This window comes from Panicum virgatum, chromosome 5N, assembly GCF_016808335.1.
Source record: "Panicum virgatum strain AP13 chromosome 5N, P.virgatum_v5, whole genome shotgun sequence".
Taxonomy (NCBI): Eukaryota; Viridiplantae; Streptophyta; class Magnoliopsida; order Poales; family Poaceae; genus Panicum; species Panicum virgatum.
In genome coordinates this window covers 19,261,985-19,281,502 of record NC_053149.1, presented here as the reverse complement: position 1 = coordinate 19,281,502, position 19,518 = coordinate 19,261,985, and the positions used below count along the sequence as shown (strand labels likewise).

At 40.6% G+C, this 19,518-nt stretch overlaps 2 protein-coding genes across 7 annotated transcripts; one reads left to right on the top strand and one right to left on the bottom strand.

Annotated features, from left to right (window-relative positions):
- Positions 1-3,271: 3,271 nt before the first annotated feature.
- Positions 3,272-8,614, bottom strand: LOC120676942 (serine/arginine-rich splicing factor SR30-like). 6 transcript variants are annotated; one of them, XR_005676045.1, is made up of 15 exons: positions 8,514-8,608; positions 7,629-7,721; positions 7,031-7,096; positions 6,771-6,845; positions 6,559-6,664; positions 6,428-6,474; positions 6,301-6,358; positions 6,053-6,102; positions 5,818-5,874; positions 5,625-5,713; positions 5,515-5,550; positions 4,279-4,436; positions 3,792-3,825; positions 3,646-3,711; positions 3,272-3,566 (listed from the first exon to the last, which is right to left on the bottom strand). XR_005676045.1 is itself a non-coding variant. In XM_039958289.1 (14 exons), the coding sequence occupies exons 2-14, from the start codon at positions 7,713-7,715 to the stop codon at positions 3,552-3,554; spliced, it is 786 nt and encodes a 261-aa protein (XP_039814223.1). In that variant the 5' UTR covers positions 7,716-7,721; positions 8,600-8,614; the 3' UTR covers positions 3,272-3,551. The 6 variants fall into 6 exon arrangements, 5 of the variants coding, with proteins under 5 accessions (XP_039814223.1, XP_039814222.1, XP_039814224.1 ...); XM_039958289.1 differs by lacking the exon at positions 4,279-4,436 and having other exon boundaries at positions 8,600-8,614; XM_039958288.1 differs by lacking the exon at positions 4,279-4,436.
- A 6,806-nt stretch (positions 8,615-15,420) lies between these two features.
- Positions 15,421-18,750, top strand: LOC120675512 (gametogenetin-like). Its single transcript, XM_039956715.1, has 2 exons — positions 15,421-16,096; positions 18,292-18,750. Exons 1-2 carry the CDS (start codon positions 15,421-15,423, stop codon positions 18,399-18,401), a joined length of 786 nt encoding a protein of 261 aa, XP_039812649.1. The 3' UTR covers positions 18,402-18,750.
- The last annotated feature ends 768 nt before the right edge of the window (positions 18,751-19,518 follow it).

Here is a 19,518-nt window from a genome sequence, read left to right as displayed (position 1 = left end):
GCAGGGGGCGATTTGTAAACGATTAGGATTTAGGAGGCAATTGCGTTCGAGAACATACCGGAAAGGTCCGGAATCATGGTTTGTAAAAATTGGAGCCTGAGAACACGTTCGGTTTTTCGACGAATTTTACCGCAAGATGAATTTCAATTTGACTTTATATAAGGCTAGTGTTTATATTTTATAATATTTCGCACTTGTCATTTTTATATCAATTCAATATATGATAATTGAAACCACAGACCTTCCGCAGTGTGCAGTCAAGCTTGAGGAAAAGATCACATCCCACCATAGAAAATTAGCTTCGCTCCTCGATTGCTGCAGTGTGCGTGCTTCACTAGTTGAGCTTGCAATCTGTACAAAAGGTACACATCTCCTACTCAGACAAGTAGCCGGAAAGGGAGGTAAGCAGTTAGGACGGAAACAAGTACACATCAATAATATTTTAAAGAGTTAGCATCGGTGCAAGAATTTTTACGTCGCGTGCTACCACGTGGGAAGTGATGCTAATTTCTTCTCTCTTTATTTGAAGCTTCACTCTGGATCAACACTGTGGAGGGTCTAAGGCACCTACGAAATTTGTTGCTAGCTCACAACACTTGCGCTTAGGACAAAGTATTTCTTCACCATTCAGGTCTCCTTCAAAACAAGGGGTTGATCGAGTTGTAAGATTCAATCCCTTAGGAAGTTTTCTTATGTACTCCTGCCGTCCTGAAATGTAGGGCGTCTTAACATTTTCATAGCAAATTAAAGAGATGAGTAAATGACGCACGTGCCCCTATTTAATACTTTTTTTAAGCATATTTGCATATTATTTATTCTCCTCCAACCAATATAGAAAATAATTAGTTTTCAAAACACGTAAGATGCTTTACATTTGGGTACAAATTTTGAATGTTACAATGGCTTACATTTCAGGACGGAGGGAGTATCACATTGGAACAAAGATTTGATGCCGTTGTTGGATTCAATTCCTATAAAAAGATCACGTATTTACCCATTTACAACAAAACAAAGAATCGATGGACTTGTAGGATTAGATTCTTGTAAAAGGTTTTCCTAGATATCCCTTTGATACAAAAGATATCCTATATGTCATATTCAAACAAAAGACATCCAAGAATTCTACAAAATTCTTACGGAATGCTCAGTCTTACGGAACTCAAATATGAACTTCATCAAAGCTGATCATTTTCTGGACCGGACCGAAGATAGCTAATTAATTTCGGGTCTAAAAGAGGGCATCATGGGCAACTTTGGAGGGTTTCTCATTCTTTTTATTTAAAAATAATCAAATTAAATAGTTCCAGATGGCTCCAAAATTATTACAAGCCTGGCCCTGTGGTGAACATGGGCGGGCTAAAACCTGGCGGACTCGGACCAAACCTAAAAGAAAAAGTCCTATTTACCTCACTGAACTACAGGGCGAGTTTACATTTCCACCTTAAACTCGAAAACCAGTTATTCTACCTCCTCGAACTTGCGAAACCGGGAATATGACCTCCCTGGGTGGTTTTTCTTAGTGGTTTTCCTCCTTTTCTTTTATGTTTATTTTGGATAAATCTTTGAAAAACTATAGTAAATCACAAAAAAACATAAAATGAAAAATCAGATTTTGTTGGACTCCACATGAATAGGTCTATGCAGTAAACATATGATATAATATAATTTAGTAAAAATTGTATTTTAGTTATTTTTTCAATAATTAATTCATATCTACATTTTTTGTGGTTCAATTATGGTGGAATTTTTATGATGGTCTAATAATTAAATGATCAAGCTATAGTAAAAATTGCACGCTCATTGGGTTATGTATACCTGAGTTATATATTCAGAAGTTTAATTTCAAGCTATACCAGACTCTTCAGTTTGTTAAGAATAAATGATCCAATGACTATGAAATTTTTACTGCAAGTTAAGAATATAATTATTAGCTCACCATAAAAATTTCACCATAATTGGATCAAGGAAGATATAGATATGAATTAATTATAGAAAATTATATATTTAAAACTAAAAATATATTTTTTCATTAAATTATATCATCCAATATGTTCAATGCATAGATATACTCTTTTGGAGTCCAACAAAATTTAATTTTTATTTTATTAATTTTTTAAAGATTAATTCAAAATAAACATAAAAGAAAAACGAAAACCACTAAGAAAAACCACCTAGAGGGGTCATATATCCGGTTTTGAAAGTTCGAAGAAGCAAAATATCCGATTTTCGAGTTCAAGGTGTAAACGTAAACTCGACCTATACTTCAGGGAGGTAAATAGGACTTTTTCCAACCTAAAATGCTCAGGTCTAAGTTCAACTTCTAAAGAACTTTTCTGTCTAATTTTTTTTTCTGTTTCCGGTGTTTTATCCAAACATTCCTAGTTCCTACACTTTTCCCATCTCTACGCGTTCAAGAGGAGACCTCAAGCTAGGGTATCGTAATTTTCCGTGCAAAAAATTAGTAAAGTTAGGCTCATGTAACTGGTCAACTTTCCATTATCGAGAAATTCATGTCTAGGGTCATCGAAAGACTATCAAAATTTGAACTCCGCTGATGCAAGGCCGCAGACGCCTGATGTTCCCAATCTGATAGGAAGCGGTTGCTTTTCTCTTTTTATTTAATTAACCAATACGTGTAATGGAGGCTGGGGTTGGATTAGAACTAGTTTTTGCCGGTTTACCTGCTGCTAGCAAGCAATCAGTTTGCGTCATTACTGTTTGTTTTCTAGGAAAGAACGGAGGATATGCTTTGCCACTGGTTTGGAGCAGGAAGAATGGGTCAAAGAGATAAATTCAGATGTATTTGGGCCAGCGGTGCTCTAATTTGAGCCTGAATTGTTGGCAGGAAGAATTGTTGGAGTTTTGAAAGCAAGATATTGATTTTTTTTTTCTGAAACGAATAGGATTGATGGATTTCATAGGTTCTGCTCCGTGGGGAAGAACACAATTGACGGTAAACTCACCACACGCAAGAACAATGCAAGTCGCACAACCAAACACAATCTATGCAAGTCGCACAATTCAATCTTAGGAAGATGGGACAAGCATAACACAACAACCAAGCACGGCATCCTTGTACTACAATAGCCAGGCTAAGTCTAGCTATAGACAACAGAAAGCCAAATAACTGAGTACAAAGCATTCTAATAATATATCAGAAGCACACAGAAACCAAATAACCGAGTACATCGACCACTCAACTATTCTTACAAGCGACCAATTGAAAGAGGTGTGTGACGCTACATAAAAGTGCCAACAGGCTACCGAAGAGTAGACAGTAACATCCACTTACTATAGGTAAGTAATGAAAGCTGAGTGTCATGAGCCCAGTACACAGAAGTTCAGTTTACACCAGTACGCTAGGCATAATAAGGCTCCCTTTAGCAATATAATTTAATGTAATTATTAAATACTAAATAAAAGGAAACCTCCGCAGTGAGGGGGAGCAATGGCAACAACAGAACCATTCAGACCATTGTGATGGTAGTGCATCTCCTCAACTTCCTTCTCTCTCTGGTTGTAGTTGCTCACTGCTTCAAGGGTTCCCTAGTTCAATCAGATCTCACCTGCCAGCAAGTACAGATTAAATTAGCATAGAAGTTCCTAGCAATGCGATAAGTGATTTTTTTGAAAGTGTGACATTACAGGAGAACGAGAACGGGATGCACTTCTGCTCCTGGGGCTTCTGCTCGCAGATCTTCCACGAGAAGGCTGCAAAAGAGTTGAATGAACTGCATTGAACAAGCAATTTTCATGATGTAGTGTAGTTATGACAAGCTTGGAGTACTTACAGAAGAGACAGAGGATCGGGATCTTGATAGCGATCTGCAGAAGGTTCCATAAACAAAATTCATTACGTAATGATGTGTTAGTAGCACTGAGATACAAAATTGCTCTCATTTGAGATACACATAAAGAGGTTTCAATGAATTGGTTCAGAAAGGGAGCTACAGTGCAGAGTACAACTTTTGGTGTTTAAGCTATCAGGTAATAAGGTCATAACTGAAACTGCAAATAGACAAACTAAGGTTTATCTTATCTCCTTATAAATGTCAACTTTTTTGAGCTAGAGCAAACTCAGAACACACATTGACAAGAAAATGCTTAAAAGCCATATTTTTTTTGGTGTGCAAGAAGCACCATAGATTCTGAAACTTTTACCAGGATGGCAATATCAGTTAAACAAAAAATTGTGAATTAACGTCCATTTATATTGAGCCATTGAAATTTAAGCACATATAGTCGACACACAACGAGATCCACTTCACATATCCTTACTGTCAGTCCTATCTTGCTCCTAGGACTGGTTGTAGCCCACTTGTCATACATGCATCACAATCCAGCTTTACTATCCAAAGTCCCAAACCATCCACTCCGATTCTCAATACATCCAATAATCTATCAATGCAGTCCCCAGATCACCGGCATGGCCAGATCTAGGAAAAACAAAAGCAAACCTTGAGCAGTGCAGGTTAGCCAGCAAGCTCTTTATGTTTAATCAGTAATCACTAACCACAGAGTAAATTCAAGTCATGCTAATTTAAAGAGAAATTGGTACATCCGAAAAACATATCACTGGTGTTATAAGCCAGTAAGCATTCCAAAGTATATCAAATTAAAATTCTGGCACATAACTTGTTTTTCTTGCACCTTTAATAAAAAACAAGAATGAAACCTTTTCTTACGCAGCAGGCAATTATTAAAATCTATGGTGAATATATGTGAATTTCAGACGTAGAGTCCTTTTTTTACTTTTATATAAAATATAAAGTAGGAAATATAATTTGGGTCCACATATGTATACATTTGTTTGTTAAATAAGGAGAGGACTGAAACTTCTCCATGAGAAAAACAAAGAGATGCTGCCATGCTATAGAGATGACTGATTGATATAGCAGCAAGAGTGAAAAAAAAAACCTAGTTTTGAAAGAAGCTAAAATTCTGGTTCCCCTATCATTGTCTACTCTAAGTCATTTCCCCTCTCCAACTTGGCATGCTTATGAAGGATCAACGCTCCCCACTTCAGCATTGCAAGATTTATATGTAAGTTTGTGGTATCACTTAAAATTTTTAAGGAGCATGATCTAGAAGGTACTTGAAAATGTAGAGATGCACATGTGGAAGTTCATATAAAGCATAAGGTTCTGAAAGGCTTTTTGTTTGTTGAAAGTGTACCAGATGGTAGGAAACAAATAAGTTTGTGGCACTCTCTTATCAGTTTTACAATAATACATGTGCCCCGCTTGAGGCTAGTTTACAAAATGATGGCCTCTCTACATAAAGTGAGGCTTCCATATTTTTTAGCACCATAGGTGCACTGCATATCTAATTATCTAAACCATATGTTAAAGATGACATAGAACAAGGTCTGATTGCTTTCACCGTTTATTTGCTGAGTAAGTACTAAGTATCATCTTCCTTCTAACAATAAATTTGCAGGCATAGCATGCAGATCCAACACTAGCACTTACAATTTCACAAATGCACATTTCCCATCAATATAGATTTACATACCTTTCATCGACAGGTGATAGTGACCGAGAAACAGATCTAAGTACGAAACAAGAAATAAGAATGGGTTCCATAGAACTTGTTATGTCAAATTTGTGAACGTTTATACATACTTTGGACTCCTGCTCCTGCTGTAACTGGGGCTTCTCGAGTAAGAGCGGCTACGGCTTCTGCTTCGTGATCTAGCATCATACTCTCTCACCTATAATAGAATAACAAATCAACATAGTTTCATAATCAAATAGATATCATGCCAGGCATCTTAGCGATTTCTAAAACCAAATTGAGGAAAACAAGAGAACATACTCTGACATACGCCCTAGAAAATGCGTTCCTGAACAGTGAGTCATCAAGCTTCCTGATCTGCAAGATGGAAAGAGAAAAATGCATAAGAGTAAAGCATACCACATGACACAGGAAAGAACACACATTTAATTAGAGCATTCTCTTCAACAGTCAAACAGACCCTCTGAAACAGTAATAGATGATACAAGTTAAATATCATATTGAAAGCAATGAGTAAAAGACCTGCAAAACTCACCGCATATTTCATGTCTTCATAGTTTGTATAATCCACAATTCCAATAGTTTCTGCAGCACAAGAAAGAAGAAGGAATAGATGTCATCAATATGTGGAAATTCCGAATAGAACCAGAAGATTTCATATTTCAGAGGGACAATGAAGCAATAATTATGGCCACATGATATAAACAATTAGTGATCACGTTTATTACCTTATGCTGCAATGAAATAACAGGAAATGAGTTTAGGAATGCTCAAACTACTAACCTCCGGCCTCACGGTATACATCAGAGAAACAAACATCACCGGCGCGTCGCATGTGGTCCTGAAATGTAATAAATTGAACTCCTTTCCAGCAAAAACTAATAGCAGAAGTTAGTTACAAATGCAGTACCTTCAGATCTTGCCATGATGCCGATGAAGGTAACCCCATGACCATAACTGCATGGTTCAGAAAATGTAACCATGAGAATCTCTGTAAGGAGCTATAAGTAAACTTAATCATAATAAGACAAAAGTACCAACCACGGTAATCAGAGCGCCTAGAAACACCTCCACGGCGTGTGCTGCTATAGCTGCTAGAACGATCATAAGAGTAAGACTGACCTCTTCCACCATGAGCTAATTCAACCTGAGTAGAAAACATATTTTCAGCTCATAATCACAAGAAAAACCAAACCAGACCCCTTCAGGAAAAAATCACTCAATAAATGAAGCACACATCTTGGTCTACATACCCGCAACCTGTAGCCATCAAAGTTATACCCATCACGCCCATAAATTGCATCATCAGCGTCACGTGGGTCCTCAAACTACAAAAGCATCATATTTTTGTTAACACCAGATGTTTGTTTGCATCAGAACCAAATTTTATCAGCTAGTTTGCTTTGAATTTTCAATGGTCAAAACATGATCTAAAATAGATTATAAAACTGAAAAGGATTAATAGAGCTGTTGTTATAAGTTTAGAAGTAAGTCCACAGGAAAACATCTTCACCTCAACGAAAGCGTATCCAGGAGGTCTTGGAGGTATCTTCAGGTCAATATCCAAAATTCGACCATACTGCACAATCATACATTGAATTAAAAATTAAGGCAAGTGTATTGTCATACAAGATTCAATAAATATATACTAATACTACAGTGTGAAAACATTTTCTTATGCTAGACAGGACAGTTTTCTCGTTTCACTACATGCATCATCAAGGTTTCAGATACTGCAAATTTGCCTTATGCGGACTTAGACTATACATAATTAAAAGCATAGGTCATGCAGAGACATAATAAACGTACTGTGCACAATTGCAAAAACAGAGAGCCCTGTTTAATTCAGAAAAAGACAACATATACAATGTTTCTTTGGTTGACACAACTCGATAAAAAAGAACAGACGGAAATCAAATAATAATTCATGTGCAATGCCTAAATCAAGTTGCAGATAATATACCATTTAATGTCTTAAAAAAAATGCAAACCTTCAACCCCAAACTAATATTTTCACATTAACAGGATACTGATATCGCTGAGACAGAAAATTTTATTAATTACTCATATGCCCTGACCGACAAAGGTGCATGTAAAAAGATTACACACACCTTGTGGAAGAGGTCCTCAACCTCCCTCTCACGGATGTCCCCAGGGAGGTTGCCTACATAGATGGTGCGGCTGTTGCGCCTGCTCATTGTTTTCTGCAGTCAACCAGAAAGGTAAGACCAAAGTCGCTAGCCACACGATGCAGAAGATACTGGGGTAACAAACAAAATCTCCTAGCATGGTACTAGCATGAATTAATAGGAAGAGACAAAATTTGAAGTATCTTATTCGAAGGAACAAGAAAATATATCAAAAATAAAAAAACAGCAAGGAAACATAGTGGCAGACAACTATATGCTGAGCATTGTAAGGTGGACTATTTTTTTTTAAAAAAAACGAAGTAGCAGCATCCTTAACCAGCAAAGAATGATGCTTCATTGGAAAATGTAACAAGAGCGCTATGAGTCTTCAAAATATTCTCCTTCGCCTTTTATTTATTTATTTACTTAATATATGCTGAGCATATATAATAACTATTTCTTTTCGAAAAGAACTGAACAATTCTTCCAACGGTGGGTAATCAAACTACACATGCGTATTTCACGGGCTCTACAGTGTTCAATCATGCATCAATGTCTCGATAGTTTTAAGTATGGTAGCAGCTCCTAAAAACAAACAACTGACAGGGGAGCATAATTCAACATAGCGCAAGGGAGTCGGTTAAATCCCCGAAATTTAGGAAGAATGGCCGCTGAAGAAGATGAACAAGGTTACAAACTTACAATGACCTAATCGAACCGTGCTAATGATGAATTGGATTACCAGCGCACTACTCATCGAGCAATCCCGCAACGAACAGAACAGGAGAGTGGACTTGATCACCTCACAAATCAAAGCTAAGAAAGGGAATCGGCGGCGAGAGGGGCGGGCGGGAGGTTGGGGATTACCATGATCGAAACAAGATCGGAGCGAACAGAAAGGAAAAGAAACAGTGTGCTGTGCCGTGGGAATGTGGGGGATTGGGCGGGCACACCTGCGTGGAGCCGGGCGGGAGTAAGGATGGACTCGGATGTTTATTCGAATGTCAGATTTTTTATTATTTTTCTTCGATTATGGACAAATAAGATATAGAATTTATTATGTAAATTCATAGTCTTGTATTTAACATTGATCTTGTAAAGATTTATAAAAACTAAACCTCAAATTTATCATATATATTCTCAAATAATAGATATAAAAATTTATATATATTCTCAAATAATAGATATAAAAATTCGAATACGGATCGGATACGGATTCGAATCTTTTTTCACTTTTTTAATTGTAGGGAGCAAATAATATATAAAAAAATCTATACAAAATTTTATTCTTATGTGTAATAATATGCTTGATAATATAAAAAAAATAATATAAAATTTTAAACATATTTATTTTAAAATATTAAATTTATTCTAAGAATTCAAATGTCTAGATCATCCTTTAAGTGGGAGGACGGAGGAGGGTTCGGTGAGGGGGCTCGAGAAGGTTCGGGATGCGTGGTGGTGGGATGGAAGCAGACGGAACATGCGACAAGGGACGCGTGGTGAAGTGGTGATATAGACTGGCGGCTGTGAGGGGCAGGGTAGCTTGTGGGCTGCTGTGGGCTTCAACGGTAGGGATGGACCGATTCTTTTTAGCCTTCGCAGGCCATGATCATTGGCTGTTTTCTATGTGAGCTGTTTTCTATGTGAGCATAGATATGCAATAGAATATGATTTTGCTTGTATTATACCTCTTTCATTCTAAAATATAAATTTATAGATCTTAATATAAAGTTAAAACGAACTACATTTTGAAACGGAAGAAGTATTGGTATAAAAAATACTACTGTACAAATACTACTAGAACTGAAAAAACAAATTAAAACCCACCTTGATGTTTTTTTAAAAAATACCTACACGCATCTCAATTTTGTTTTAGTCTAACACCTTTTGCATGTTTTCAGTATAAAAATAACTCCAAAACTTTTGAAAACAAATAATACCTTATTCTGTAGTAAATAAGGTGTCCAGCAAAACAAATAACTCCTGAACTTCTAACTTAGTACAATTGGCAAGATCCGGTAGGGCGAAATGCTGAAACCAAACAACCCAACATTTTTGGTAACACGTGACATGTACATATTTTGACAACAAATTTTACTAGCAGTCAGAATAAAAAACTTGTCAAAATCTTGTATAGCATTAGAATACCAGCCAAAATTGGTCAACCTTATAGAATTCTTATGTGCTAAGTGTTTATGAAGATTATATAACCAAGCATCTCACATCCTTGAATTGATCTACCACTAGCAAAAGTTTTTTTTTGAAATGACGGTATTCCTGTTTCCACTATAAAATTAAAATACAATCAAGTTTGCAATTTAGATGAATAAGAAATTTATTTAAAAGTGAAGCCTATCATAAGACTAGATAATATCTAAGCATCTACTCTTATTACAAGACCTAGTAAAAGGACATGCATCATAGTAGATCATCTAACAAAGAACTCCCATAGCTAACGATCTCTCTGTTAGTCTCTGACTCCATGAGCACTTCATTTTCAACCTTTGAGATCACTTATATGGAATCTTCTATCCGTGCAGTGCATCGTAATCTGCATGTGAGCAATATTTTCAAGGTTCTAACGAAAGGGTTTTATATTTGTTAAAAAAATCCAATATCTCAATGTTGAGCACACAATACAAAGTTAAGTATACTGGACATCATATATATTAAGACAACTATACTATCATGTAAGATCTCCACAACTAAGTAATAATTTAAGCTCATGAACTGAACTTAGCTCAGTCAGTAAATTTTCTACAATGGAAATTGTCCATCTGAGTTTGAGTCATCGACTCGGCATGAGTTCTCGCATTTTCTTGAATTTGCTACATAATTTAACCGGCACTATTTCTCAATGGTATAGAACATTCTTATCGACAACAAGGCATATGTGGTGGCTTCGTCAACCTCGAGATTGCTGGTTCAATTGTTCAGTGGTGCTCATAGAAGTAAGGTTGTGTACGTGTGTTCATATAAGATAAATGTGTGTATATGAGGTGAGTGTGTGTACGTGAGCAGATGCGTATGTACTGTATTTAAAAAAGAAGTAGTAATTTAAGCTTGAATTTTGTAATTAGAAATCATTAAATTTTGGTCCAATCTAAGAGCATTGGGTTGTAAATAAACCCCTAAAAATTGTTTGACAATTTTTTTGACTTCAAATATGTTGGTGTAAATGAACTTTGTAATTTTTCACTAAATTGTTACAAAAAATGAACTGTAGCTGCATCAAATGCTGACGACCAGCCTATTGTACAAAAAGTTGACGAGCATGTGTGGTGGAGTCAACGCCGAAGTTTCATGATTTTTTCTTGCACAAATATAAAACTGGTAGTACAACTTCTTTGTCCAATTTTGTCCTTTCCGCTTTTGCAGATTTATAAATGTATAGAAAAAAATCGATTTTTTTATTTTTATATTTTTTTTCTGATTTGTCAAAAATATATGTCGTTATTTTTTTTTGCAAATATGTCATCCAGTCGCCAGTTCATCCGGCGGAAGGAAGGTACCGCCGGTTCATACCGGCGGTAAGTTCGTTGGCCCACGGCCCATCTAACATACCGCCGGTTCATCCGGCGGTAGCTACCTACCGCCGGATGAACCGGCGGTAGGTGCTACCGCCGGGCTACAGCGCGCCTATAGCCGGCTGTAGACGGACTGTAGACTCGTAGTGACCTATCGCTGTTTCAAACGGCGGTAGGTAATCCCACAATTTTTTGTTAATTATTTTATATGCTCTCTTTGCTGTAATTAATTGTTTAATTATTTTATAGGCTCTCTGTGCTGTAATTATTTTCTTTACATTTAGAGATATTTCAGAAAACAATAGAGATAGCGGAGGTTATGGAAATACTTTTTATAAACTAATACAAATTAGATTTAACTCTAATAGAATGTGAAAATATATTTTTATGAGACATATTCATGAGTTCCAATTACGATTTCGATGTTCTGTCACCTTGCATCGGATTCTTCTGTACCCCCACTATAATTAAAAATGTGGGAGGACCTACCGCCGTTTGAAACGGCGATAGACATGCGTGAACCATGCCTATAGACCAAATAGCTCCATCTATAAATAGGACATCGCCCCATCTCATACGAAGTCACTAGACATCCCCGCACTACCACCATGTCTTTCTCTGGTTCTACCTACATTCCGTGGAACAAGATTAGAGAACCTGTGCCTCAAGGAGTGCAGGTTCCAATGTGCTTCTGCGGTTCGTTGTGCAAGCTGATGGAGTCCAAAGTTTTGGGCGATGACTTCGGCAGGAGGTTCTTCATGAGTGAGAACTACGAGTACGATCCACCAAAGCGCTACGGCAAGGACAAAGCGAAGGTATCACCTCGCACTATCTAGTTTGCGCCTTCGGAGTTCAGTAAGTTAAATCTAACTCGGCTTGGAAATAGAGTCCACCACCTCTTTGTGATTTCATACAGTGGCTGGACACGGAGCAATTGACCGAAGCTAAGGAACACGTTGAACGCAAAAGAAGATGGGCTGCGGAAAGGTGGCAGTGAATGCTGCAAGAGGAAAAAATGGAGGAGAAGCGCAAAAAAGTCAAAGAAGAGATCCAGAAGAGGTTCGCAGATGTGGAACATCGGCAGGCGGAGGTGCGTGAAGCTGATAGGGAGAGAAAGCGAGAGAGGGCCCGCCGTACGAAGGAGGCGGGGCCCGAGGCTATTAGGAAGGGGAAGTATTCTCGGTGCACTCAATAGATGACTATCATTTAATGTTCGAATTTCATATTCCCTAAGGCATGTTAGGTTTAGATGGAACACGACGTTGGCGTGTTCCATGTACATGCCAGTGCAATTGTTTTTGTAATTCCAATGTCTAATTAATCTGCATTGTGTACTTTCTACTACAAGTACCCATTTGTGGCGCCGAGCTCGGCGCCTAGATTTGTGGCGCCGAGCTCGGTGCCTTGATTTGTGGCGCCGAGCTGGGCGCCATATATACCACTTCTTCCCGAGCGTCTATCATTTGTTTTCCCCCTTCTCGGTTTTTATCAGAACTGTCGGTACCCCTGGACTAGGGTACCCTCTCTTGCTGTATCTAGGCAAGAGCCTCGTAGTTATCCTTGACTACGCGCTGACGGCCTGAGCAGCCAGACCCCTGCGGTCCGGAGCCTTTCTCACCCGGCCAGCGGCCCCAGACCCATTTCTTGCTAGGGAAGGGTCCGGTGATGCCATGTGTCCCGGAGAAGGGAGCGCTCAGCCAAAATAGCCGGGGGCCCCGGACCTCCTACCAAGCCCCGGACCCCCATATACTATCCGGACCCCTCAGCGGGGAGGGAACCAACTCCCTGCCTGGGGCTGGTCCGTAGCCGCCACGTGTCCGCGGGTACGGGCACGCGCGCAGCCGCGAGTCTTCTACTGGAAGACTCGCCCACCTACCGCATTCAATACGAGAGATGTAAGTGCGCTCTGCCACGGCAGAGCCCGAGGCGACTTTTGCCAGGCTGCACTATTGATCGCGCGTTACCAAGGCACACAGTGCAGCCGCTGGCGCCGCCCACGCAACGCACGGCAGCCTGCTACGCCAGTTGGACACAACGGCTCGGCTTCGCCCATCATGACGCCTACGCGGTAGACTCAACAGTCTACGCCGCAACCTACACTACCTCAACGGGCGCCTCGCCGATGGGACAGGTAAATCCTCCCCTCGGTCAGAGAGTCTGCAGGGCGATGAAGCGTATCCGGGGAGAGATTCTCAACCGCTGTAGCACCATTAATGCCTTCTTCGCAGTATGCTATACATCCACATTGGGCCCACCTGTCGGGGTCTCAACACCCGTGTACGCGTCTTCCTTGAGCTATAAAAGGGAGACGCCCGTTAGAGAAGGACTCAAGCCCCGGCAGAGGCCAATACCCAGGCTGGGCGGAGGGTAGGCTCATTCATACGCAAGAGCAAGAGCAATACAACTCACTCTGAAAGGACATTCGCTTCTCACACAACGCACATCATATGTTCTCGTACTGCTCTTGACAACTTTGAACTGTCTTTGCAAAGAGAGAGTCGACCAACGTTTTATAGCTTTCTTCATATTGTCACTGTTGGCATACACCGAACCGATGCATACTTCATTTTGCCTGTACTCCCAAGGGACCGCTTCACCTTCATTTACACTTAACTTTGAAAAATCATACCCGGACCAGTTGTGTGGGACATGATAATCATCGTCATCATCATCATCATCATCATCCGAAGAGTCATCATTCATTGCATTGTGCTGTTGTTCACCCTCCCTCTGAAACTCTTCAACTATCTCTGGAATGTTTTCCCCTTCATCAGCCTAACCAATTGCTTGACGTGGTTCGTGTGCAGCATGTCTATCATCTTCTAAAATCTCGAGTTCACCACCTTCTTCATGAGGTTCATGCATCGTCTCGGTTTCTTTCGATACTATATCTCCCTGCCCTTCATGATCCCCACCCGCTTCAGTTCTAAAACTAATCTTCTAGAATGCTTGAACAAACAACACAAACGGTAAGCCTTGTCTACTACTTATATTGACATAGTTCCTCCAGTTTTGCGTCCCTTCAAGCGGCAATAGTTCCTAAAATACTGGTTCCCTTCGACTGACCACTGCCATGACAGAGATCTCATGTTCATCTCGACTAAGGCCGAAAACTTTAAATAGCCAATTGGATATTGAAATCCAAGTCCTCTCTCTAGCTCGGGGTACTTTTTTGTGATCGAGCTAAACTCTGACAAATCTACCCCTTCAGGACCATATCTAACTTCTTCTGACCCATAGAACACTTGAAAATATAAATCATCTGACATGCCTGTCAATATTTACGACAATAATTACTCGTCCTTAGAATTTAATCAACGCTAATAAATATTTCTGCTATTTTTACATTTATCTTAATTGTTTCTCTACAATTTCTATTACTGGCATATATTCGTAGGTTTTCTATGTAATATAATATTAATTAATAATATTTTTATGAGACTAATATGTCTGTTTGAACTCATTAATATTTATATATGAAATTATATTCGTATGTAAACTAATATTTACAATTTCATATTCTACGATTTTATATTAAAAATAATTATATCTAAATCACTAATATTTATTAAAACTATTTCTACACCTAAAACTATATCTAAATCACTAATATTTCTAATACTAATCTACCAATTATTATTAATTAAACTAAATTTTAAAATATACCTAACACGAGTAGGCGCGCAACCCAAGGTGGCGAGCGCGCGGTCGGGGGAGCGCCGGCCGGCCAAACCCCGGCGGCCGGGGGGGGGGGGGCGGCCCTCACCAGGCGCGACGCGGGCGGCGGAGCGGACGGGCCGTGGCGCTTGGCGGGCGGCGGCGCGGGGGAGCGAGCGGGCGTGCGGCGGCGCTTGAGGAGCCGGGCGGGGATTAAGTGGGGGGTCTTACCGCCGGTTGGTCCGGCGGTAGGTGCTTACCGCCGGCTCATATGACGGTAAGCACCAGCTACCGCCGTTTTAACTGGCGGTAGGTTCCCGGCCAACTAAGGCCCATTGGCCTGGCCTCCCATCGCCAGTTGAACCGACGAAATGCTGTCAGGCGGTGGCCCACAGCCCTTACCGCCGGTTCATCCGGCAGTATCTCCTTACCGCCAAACGAACCGGCGGGTGGGTAACAATTTTGCAAAAAAAAATTGATATATATTGTTGATAAATCAAAAAAAATAATATAAAAATAAAAAAATTCAAAAAAATCAGACATCAAAGCTTTTCCAGTTTTCCTATTCCTTCCCCACCGAGAGAAAAATGAGATCACCGCCACCACCGTGCCCCCTCCCCAACCCAAACCCCAACTCCGATGCGGCCCCTCCTCCGGCGCCGATGACCCCGCGCGCCCCGCAGCTGCGGCACCACCCGCCGCACATACTGCTCGCCGAGGCCGTCGCCTCCTGGCACCCCTTCCACAAGAAGCCCTGCCTCTCTGACCGCTCCACCGCTCCCGCCGCCTCGGCCCACCTCCCTGACGCGGAGACCCCGACGCCTGCCCCCTCGGGGGGCGGCAGCGGCGGATCCTTCCGGTGGCTGGGGCTGCGCAAGCGCCGCCGCCGCGGCGCGGGCTCGCGGTCCGTGTCCGGCCGCAGCAGCGACCGCCGGAGATCCGGCACGTGCTCCGACTTCCATTTCACGTGCGGCGCCGGTGGCGGCGGCGCCACCGACTCCAGCGGGGAGATGTGGGCGTCGGATGTCGGGGAGATGCGGATGAGGGACGTGCCCATGGCGACGGAGTTCGGGCCGGCACCTGTTGGTGGGGCTGCTGCGGGGGCTGGTGGGGTCGGCGCGGCAGCGGAGGCGGCGGCCGCCGATTCCGGGTACGGGAGCGAACCTGGGTACCGTGGCGACGTGGAGCTCGGATACGGAGATGAGATCGACGAAGAGGAGGAGGATGGGAGGCAGCAACTGTTCTGGGACGGGGTGATTGGAGGTGATGAGCGTCCTATATTCACTGATTTTAGCTTTTAGTATCCTCAACACCACATAGATCTGATCTATTTGCATTGTTGGCAGCGTCATGGCGTGCAGTTCTCTTAATTAGAATATTTTCATTAGAAATTTAGGACAACTTAGTTTGTTAACTATGTGGACTGAGATTATGGTGTCCTTTGATAGTTCTTGTTGGGGATCAAATTATTATAGGTTATCATAATTCCCCATTCTTGATCTCACAGTATGTCGATAGTCTCATTCCTTGCTGTTTATGTCTGTTATTTACCCTTGTTTTTTTTTGTATATCCTGCTGCCAGTAAACATATGCCACGGATGAGTCAAAATTGTCTTTAGGGAAAATGCACTTGTTTACCCATACAATAAACTAGTAGTGGTCTGCCAAAATGATTGTGCCCTATTAATTAATTTCTTTCTTTCTACTCCCACCAGTCATAAATTATGTTGTATTATTGTATCGAATAAAAAATATGTTTTGCAATTATTTTTTAAGATGAACCTAGTAATGTCAATTTTATTGTCAATCTGTATGATTTTTTTAAGCTAATGATGGTCAAAGCTGAAAAGGTTTGACTTAGGACAATCCTAACATGACCTGTATTTATGATGGATGAAGTAATAACATAATGTGAGATAATTTTGTCTGGTGGGAAGCCTAATGTCTCACTTTTCCATATTGGTAAGGTCCTTTAACATGCATGCCTAATGTCTTACTGCACATATCATGGTAAGTCAATGCATTTCGTAAAATTTTATGAGGTATGAGCTGAAATTTTCTCCGGCTATCAATGTTATCCACTTGCCATGCTGTCTAGTGTCTAATCAAACAGAAAATGTATTCAATGATTCGTTCTAGCAGCACTATAGCTGGAATAAAAAAAAAATCGAAATTGCTATGTACTACCAAAGAAAAAGAGTGTACTACCCAGAAAAGAAGATCTTATGAAATTTGCGCTGGTCCTAATGTTTTTTTTTCTGATAATATGCTGGTCCTAATGTTTGAGACTAGGTTGTGATCAGATGCTGGCCACACTAGCTACCCTTCTAGTTGGTACAATGCCATTATTTTGACATAATTTAATTTCGTTTGCTACATGTCTTGCTGGAATTGCTAACGAAATTTAGTATTTTCTTGGCATCCTTCCTAGATGTATGGTTGCACTTTGTGATTAGTAATTTTGCGCACTTGTATAATTCTTAGGAAGTTAAATTGTCGTCAAGCATTCAAACCCTACTGATCAGTTGCTGAATATACTGGTGGTTTAGTCCTTTGTATTACTGGCTTTTTGGGAGGTATTAGGTCATGATTCAAATGAGTCATGGTTTCGTACAAGTTTGATGCCTTTAAAATCATGGAGACTGAAAACATACAAACAAGAAAGAATTAACGAAACCTGTCCCTGAGGGTCTAAGTTTAATTGATCATTAATTAGACCTGTGGTCATCAATCTTTTTCATATGGAGTCTGTTAGGTCTTGTGGAGTTCTCCCTCTGTCCAAGTTTGATCAGCGCATGAGGAAAAAAAGGAACTCCACAATTGATGTGGACAGCCATCTTCCCTCGGGCAGAACACGGATGTCGTTTCAATTCGCGTTGAATTGAATGCACGAGCCTTGGTCACGATGCACTATCCTGCTCTATTCTGCTTGTTGCCTTGGTCACATTGCCGACACCTATCCCGATCGTTGCCTTGGTCACATTGCCAACACCTTCCTGATCGTTGCCTTGGTCATGGTGCCAAGACCAAATACACTGATCAAACCTGGGTGGAGGGAGTTTTTCCTCCCCTTAAATGATGTTGTTGCAGATGCCGTTTTTGCAATTTCAATAGCGACAGTCTACATTTAATACGCACTATAACTGGTATGCAGATAGCATCGTGCTACATCAAATATTTCTTTCTTTAGGATTTAAAAAACTGTTGACCATACTTGCACCGTTTTGGATGCATGGACAGTCATTATGTTTGCTGCAATCAACTATTGAAAAACTGTTGACCATACTTGCACCGTGTAGTGTTGATGTTGATCATCATGAATTCATGGTCCTTGTATTGGTTTCCTGCAGCTAACACCACTGGAAGTGTTCTTTGATGACATTCCTGTGTCGCAATAATGTATGCTTTTTATCTGTGTGCTCCTAGAATCTTTTCTGACTATAATTTTCCCATTGCAGATATGAATAAAATGAGAATTGTTGGCGAGAATAACTTTGGGGAGCAGAAAACCCATCACCGCTGCAGGCGCAAGAAGCATGATGTGAGGATGTTGGATTCCCTGAGGTGAATCGCATAGCGCTGGTAAAGCATCTATGCGAATGTTGTAGTGTTGCTTTCACTAGCAGTGGTAGTTATGGGAAACAAATCTCATGTGTCTTTGTTATGGCAAGTGCTAATAGAGCAGGCAGCTAGTTGGCGGTGTGTTGTCCTTTGAGGATGTGTACAGTTGCTTGCTAACTGACAGTAGTTCCCTAGTTTCTGGGTGAGAATCTTCCCTGGAGGTTATTTCGGAAGAGTTATGTATGCACGAAGCACATTTTGAGTTACCGTGTCATGGTGTGTGGCTGCTGAATGCTGATCTGACATTCTTCTTTTTAAGTACTAACATATGGTTGTGAATTTGTGAATCGGAAATACCCAGCTTCAGTTAGCTCTACTGAGCTGCAGTGGTTGAAGATTTTATATGAATTGTTTGTGTTATCCTGTGTTGAACATCTGTAGGACCCTTCGGAATTGCTTCTCAATAGCTGCCTAGAAAAAGAGAACCCGATTCTCCTGCCAAGGTGCAAATAGTCTCTGCCTCTTGTCCCCCATTGTTTGTGTAGTCCTGGGAATACCAAACATTTTGAGTTTCTGAGCAACTGCGGTGGGTGAAATGGTGACCTGACCATATGGCATCTTTGGTAAGCAGGTCTGCTATTGTGCCTATTCTAAACATTGCAACGGAGTACAGATACATGAGCGTTCAAAACAGGCAAGGAAACAACAGACTAGCAATATGGAGACACATGAATTAAATTATACTCATACACCAACTCACCAAGTACTTCCTGGTATCTTTCTGGGAAAATAAGGAGCTCAGCTTTGGTCTTCTCGTCAGCAATGACCTAAGCAAGCAATAGAGTACTCAAGCGACCGGTGTCAACTGCATGAATGGTCATGCAATCATGTGTTCAAGTTGATTGTGGCATCTTGGTAGGATTTGGCCCCATCGATCTAGTGTACGTATTGCAATGTGGCCATGTACTATCTGTTTCATCCAACCAGCTAATGGACAAAATATTGGGTCTTTCCTCGTACCTTCAAGATTCTAACTTTGCAATGAGGCGAACTTGTGTGTGGATAAAAATGGTTTCCCATTTTCTCCCGGTTAAATTTCTAACAAATCATCTGGACAGCTTTCT

What these genes read in the sequence shown, in the direction of transcription:
- LOC120676942 (XM_039958288.1), bottom strand. An exon ending in TTGATGGCTACAGGTTGCGG is followed by an intron (nt 6,665 to 6,770) that starts GTATGTAGACCA and finishes TTTTCTACTCAG; the next exon opens with GTTGAATTAGCTCATGGTGG. An exon ending in AGCAGGAGCAGGAGTCCAAA is followed by an intron (nt 5,551 to 5,624) that starts GTATGTATAAAC and finishes TTTCGTACTTAG; the next exon opens with ATCTGTTTCTCGGTCACTAT.
- LOC120675512 (XM_039956715.1), top strand. Translation starts at nt 15,421, where the DNA reads ATGAGATCACCGCCACCACCGTGCCCCCTCCCCAACCCAAACCCCAAC. An exon ending in CTGGGACGGGGTGATTGGAG is followed by an intron (nt 16,097 to 18,291) that starts GTGATGAGCGTC and finishes TTCCCATTGCAG; the next exon opens with ATATGAATAAAATGAGAATT.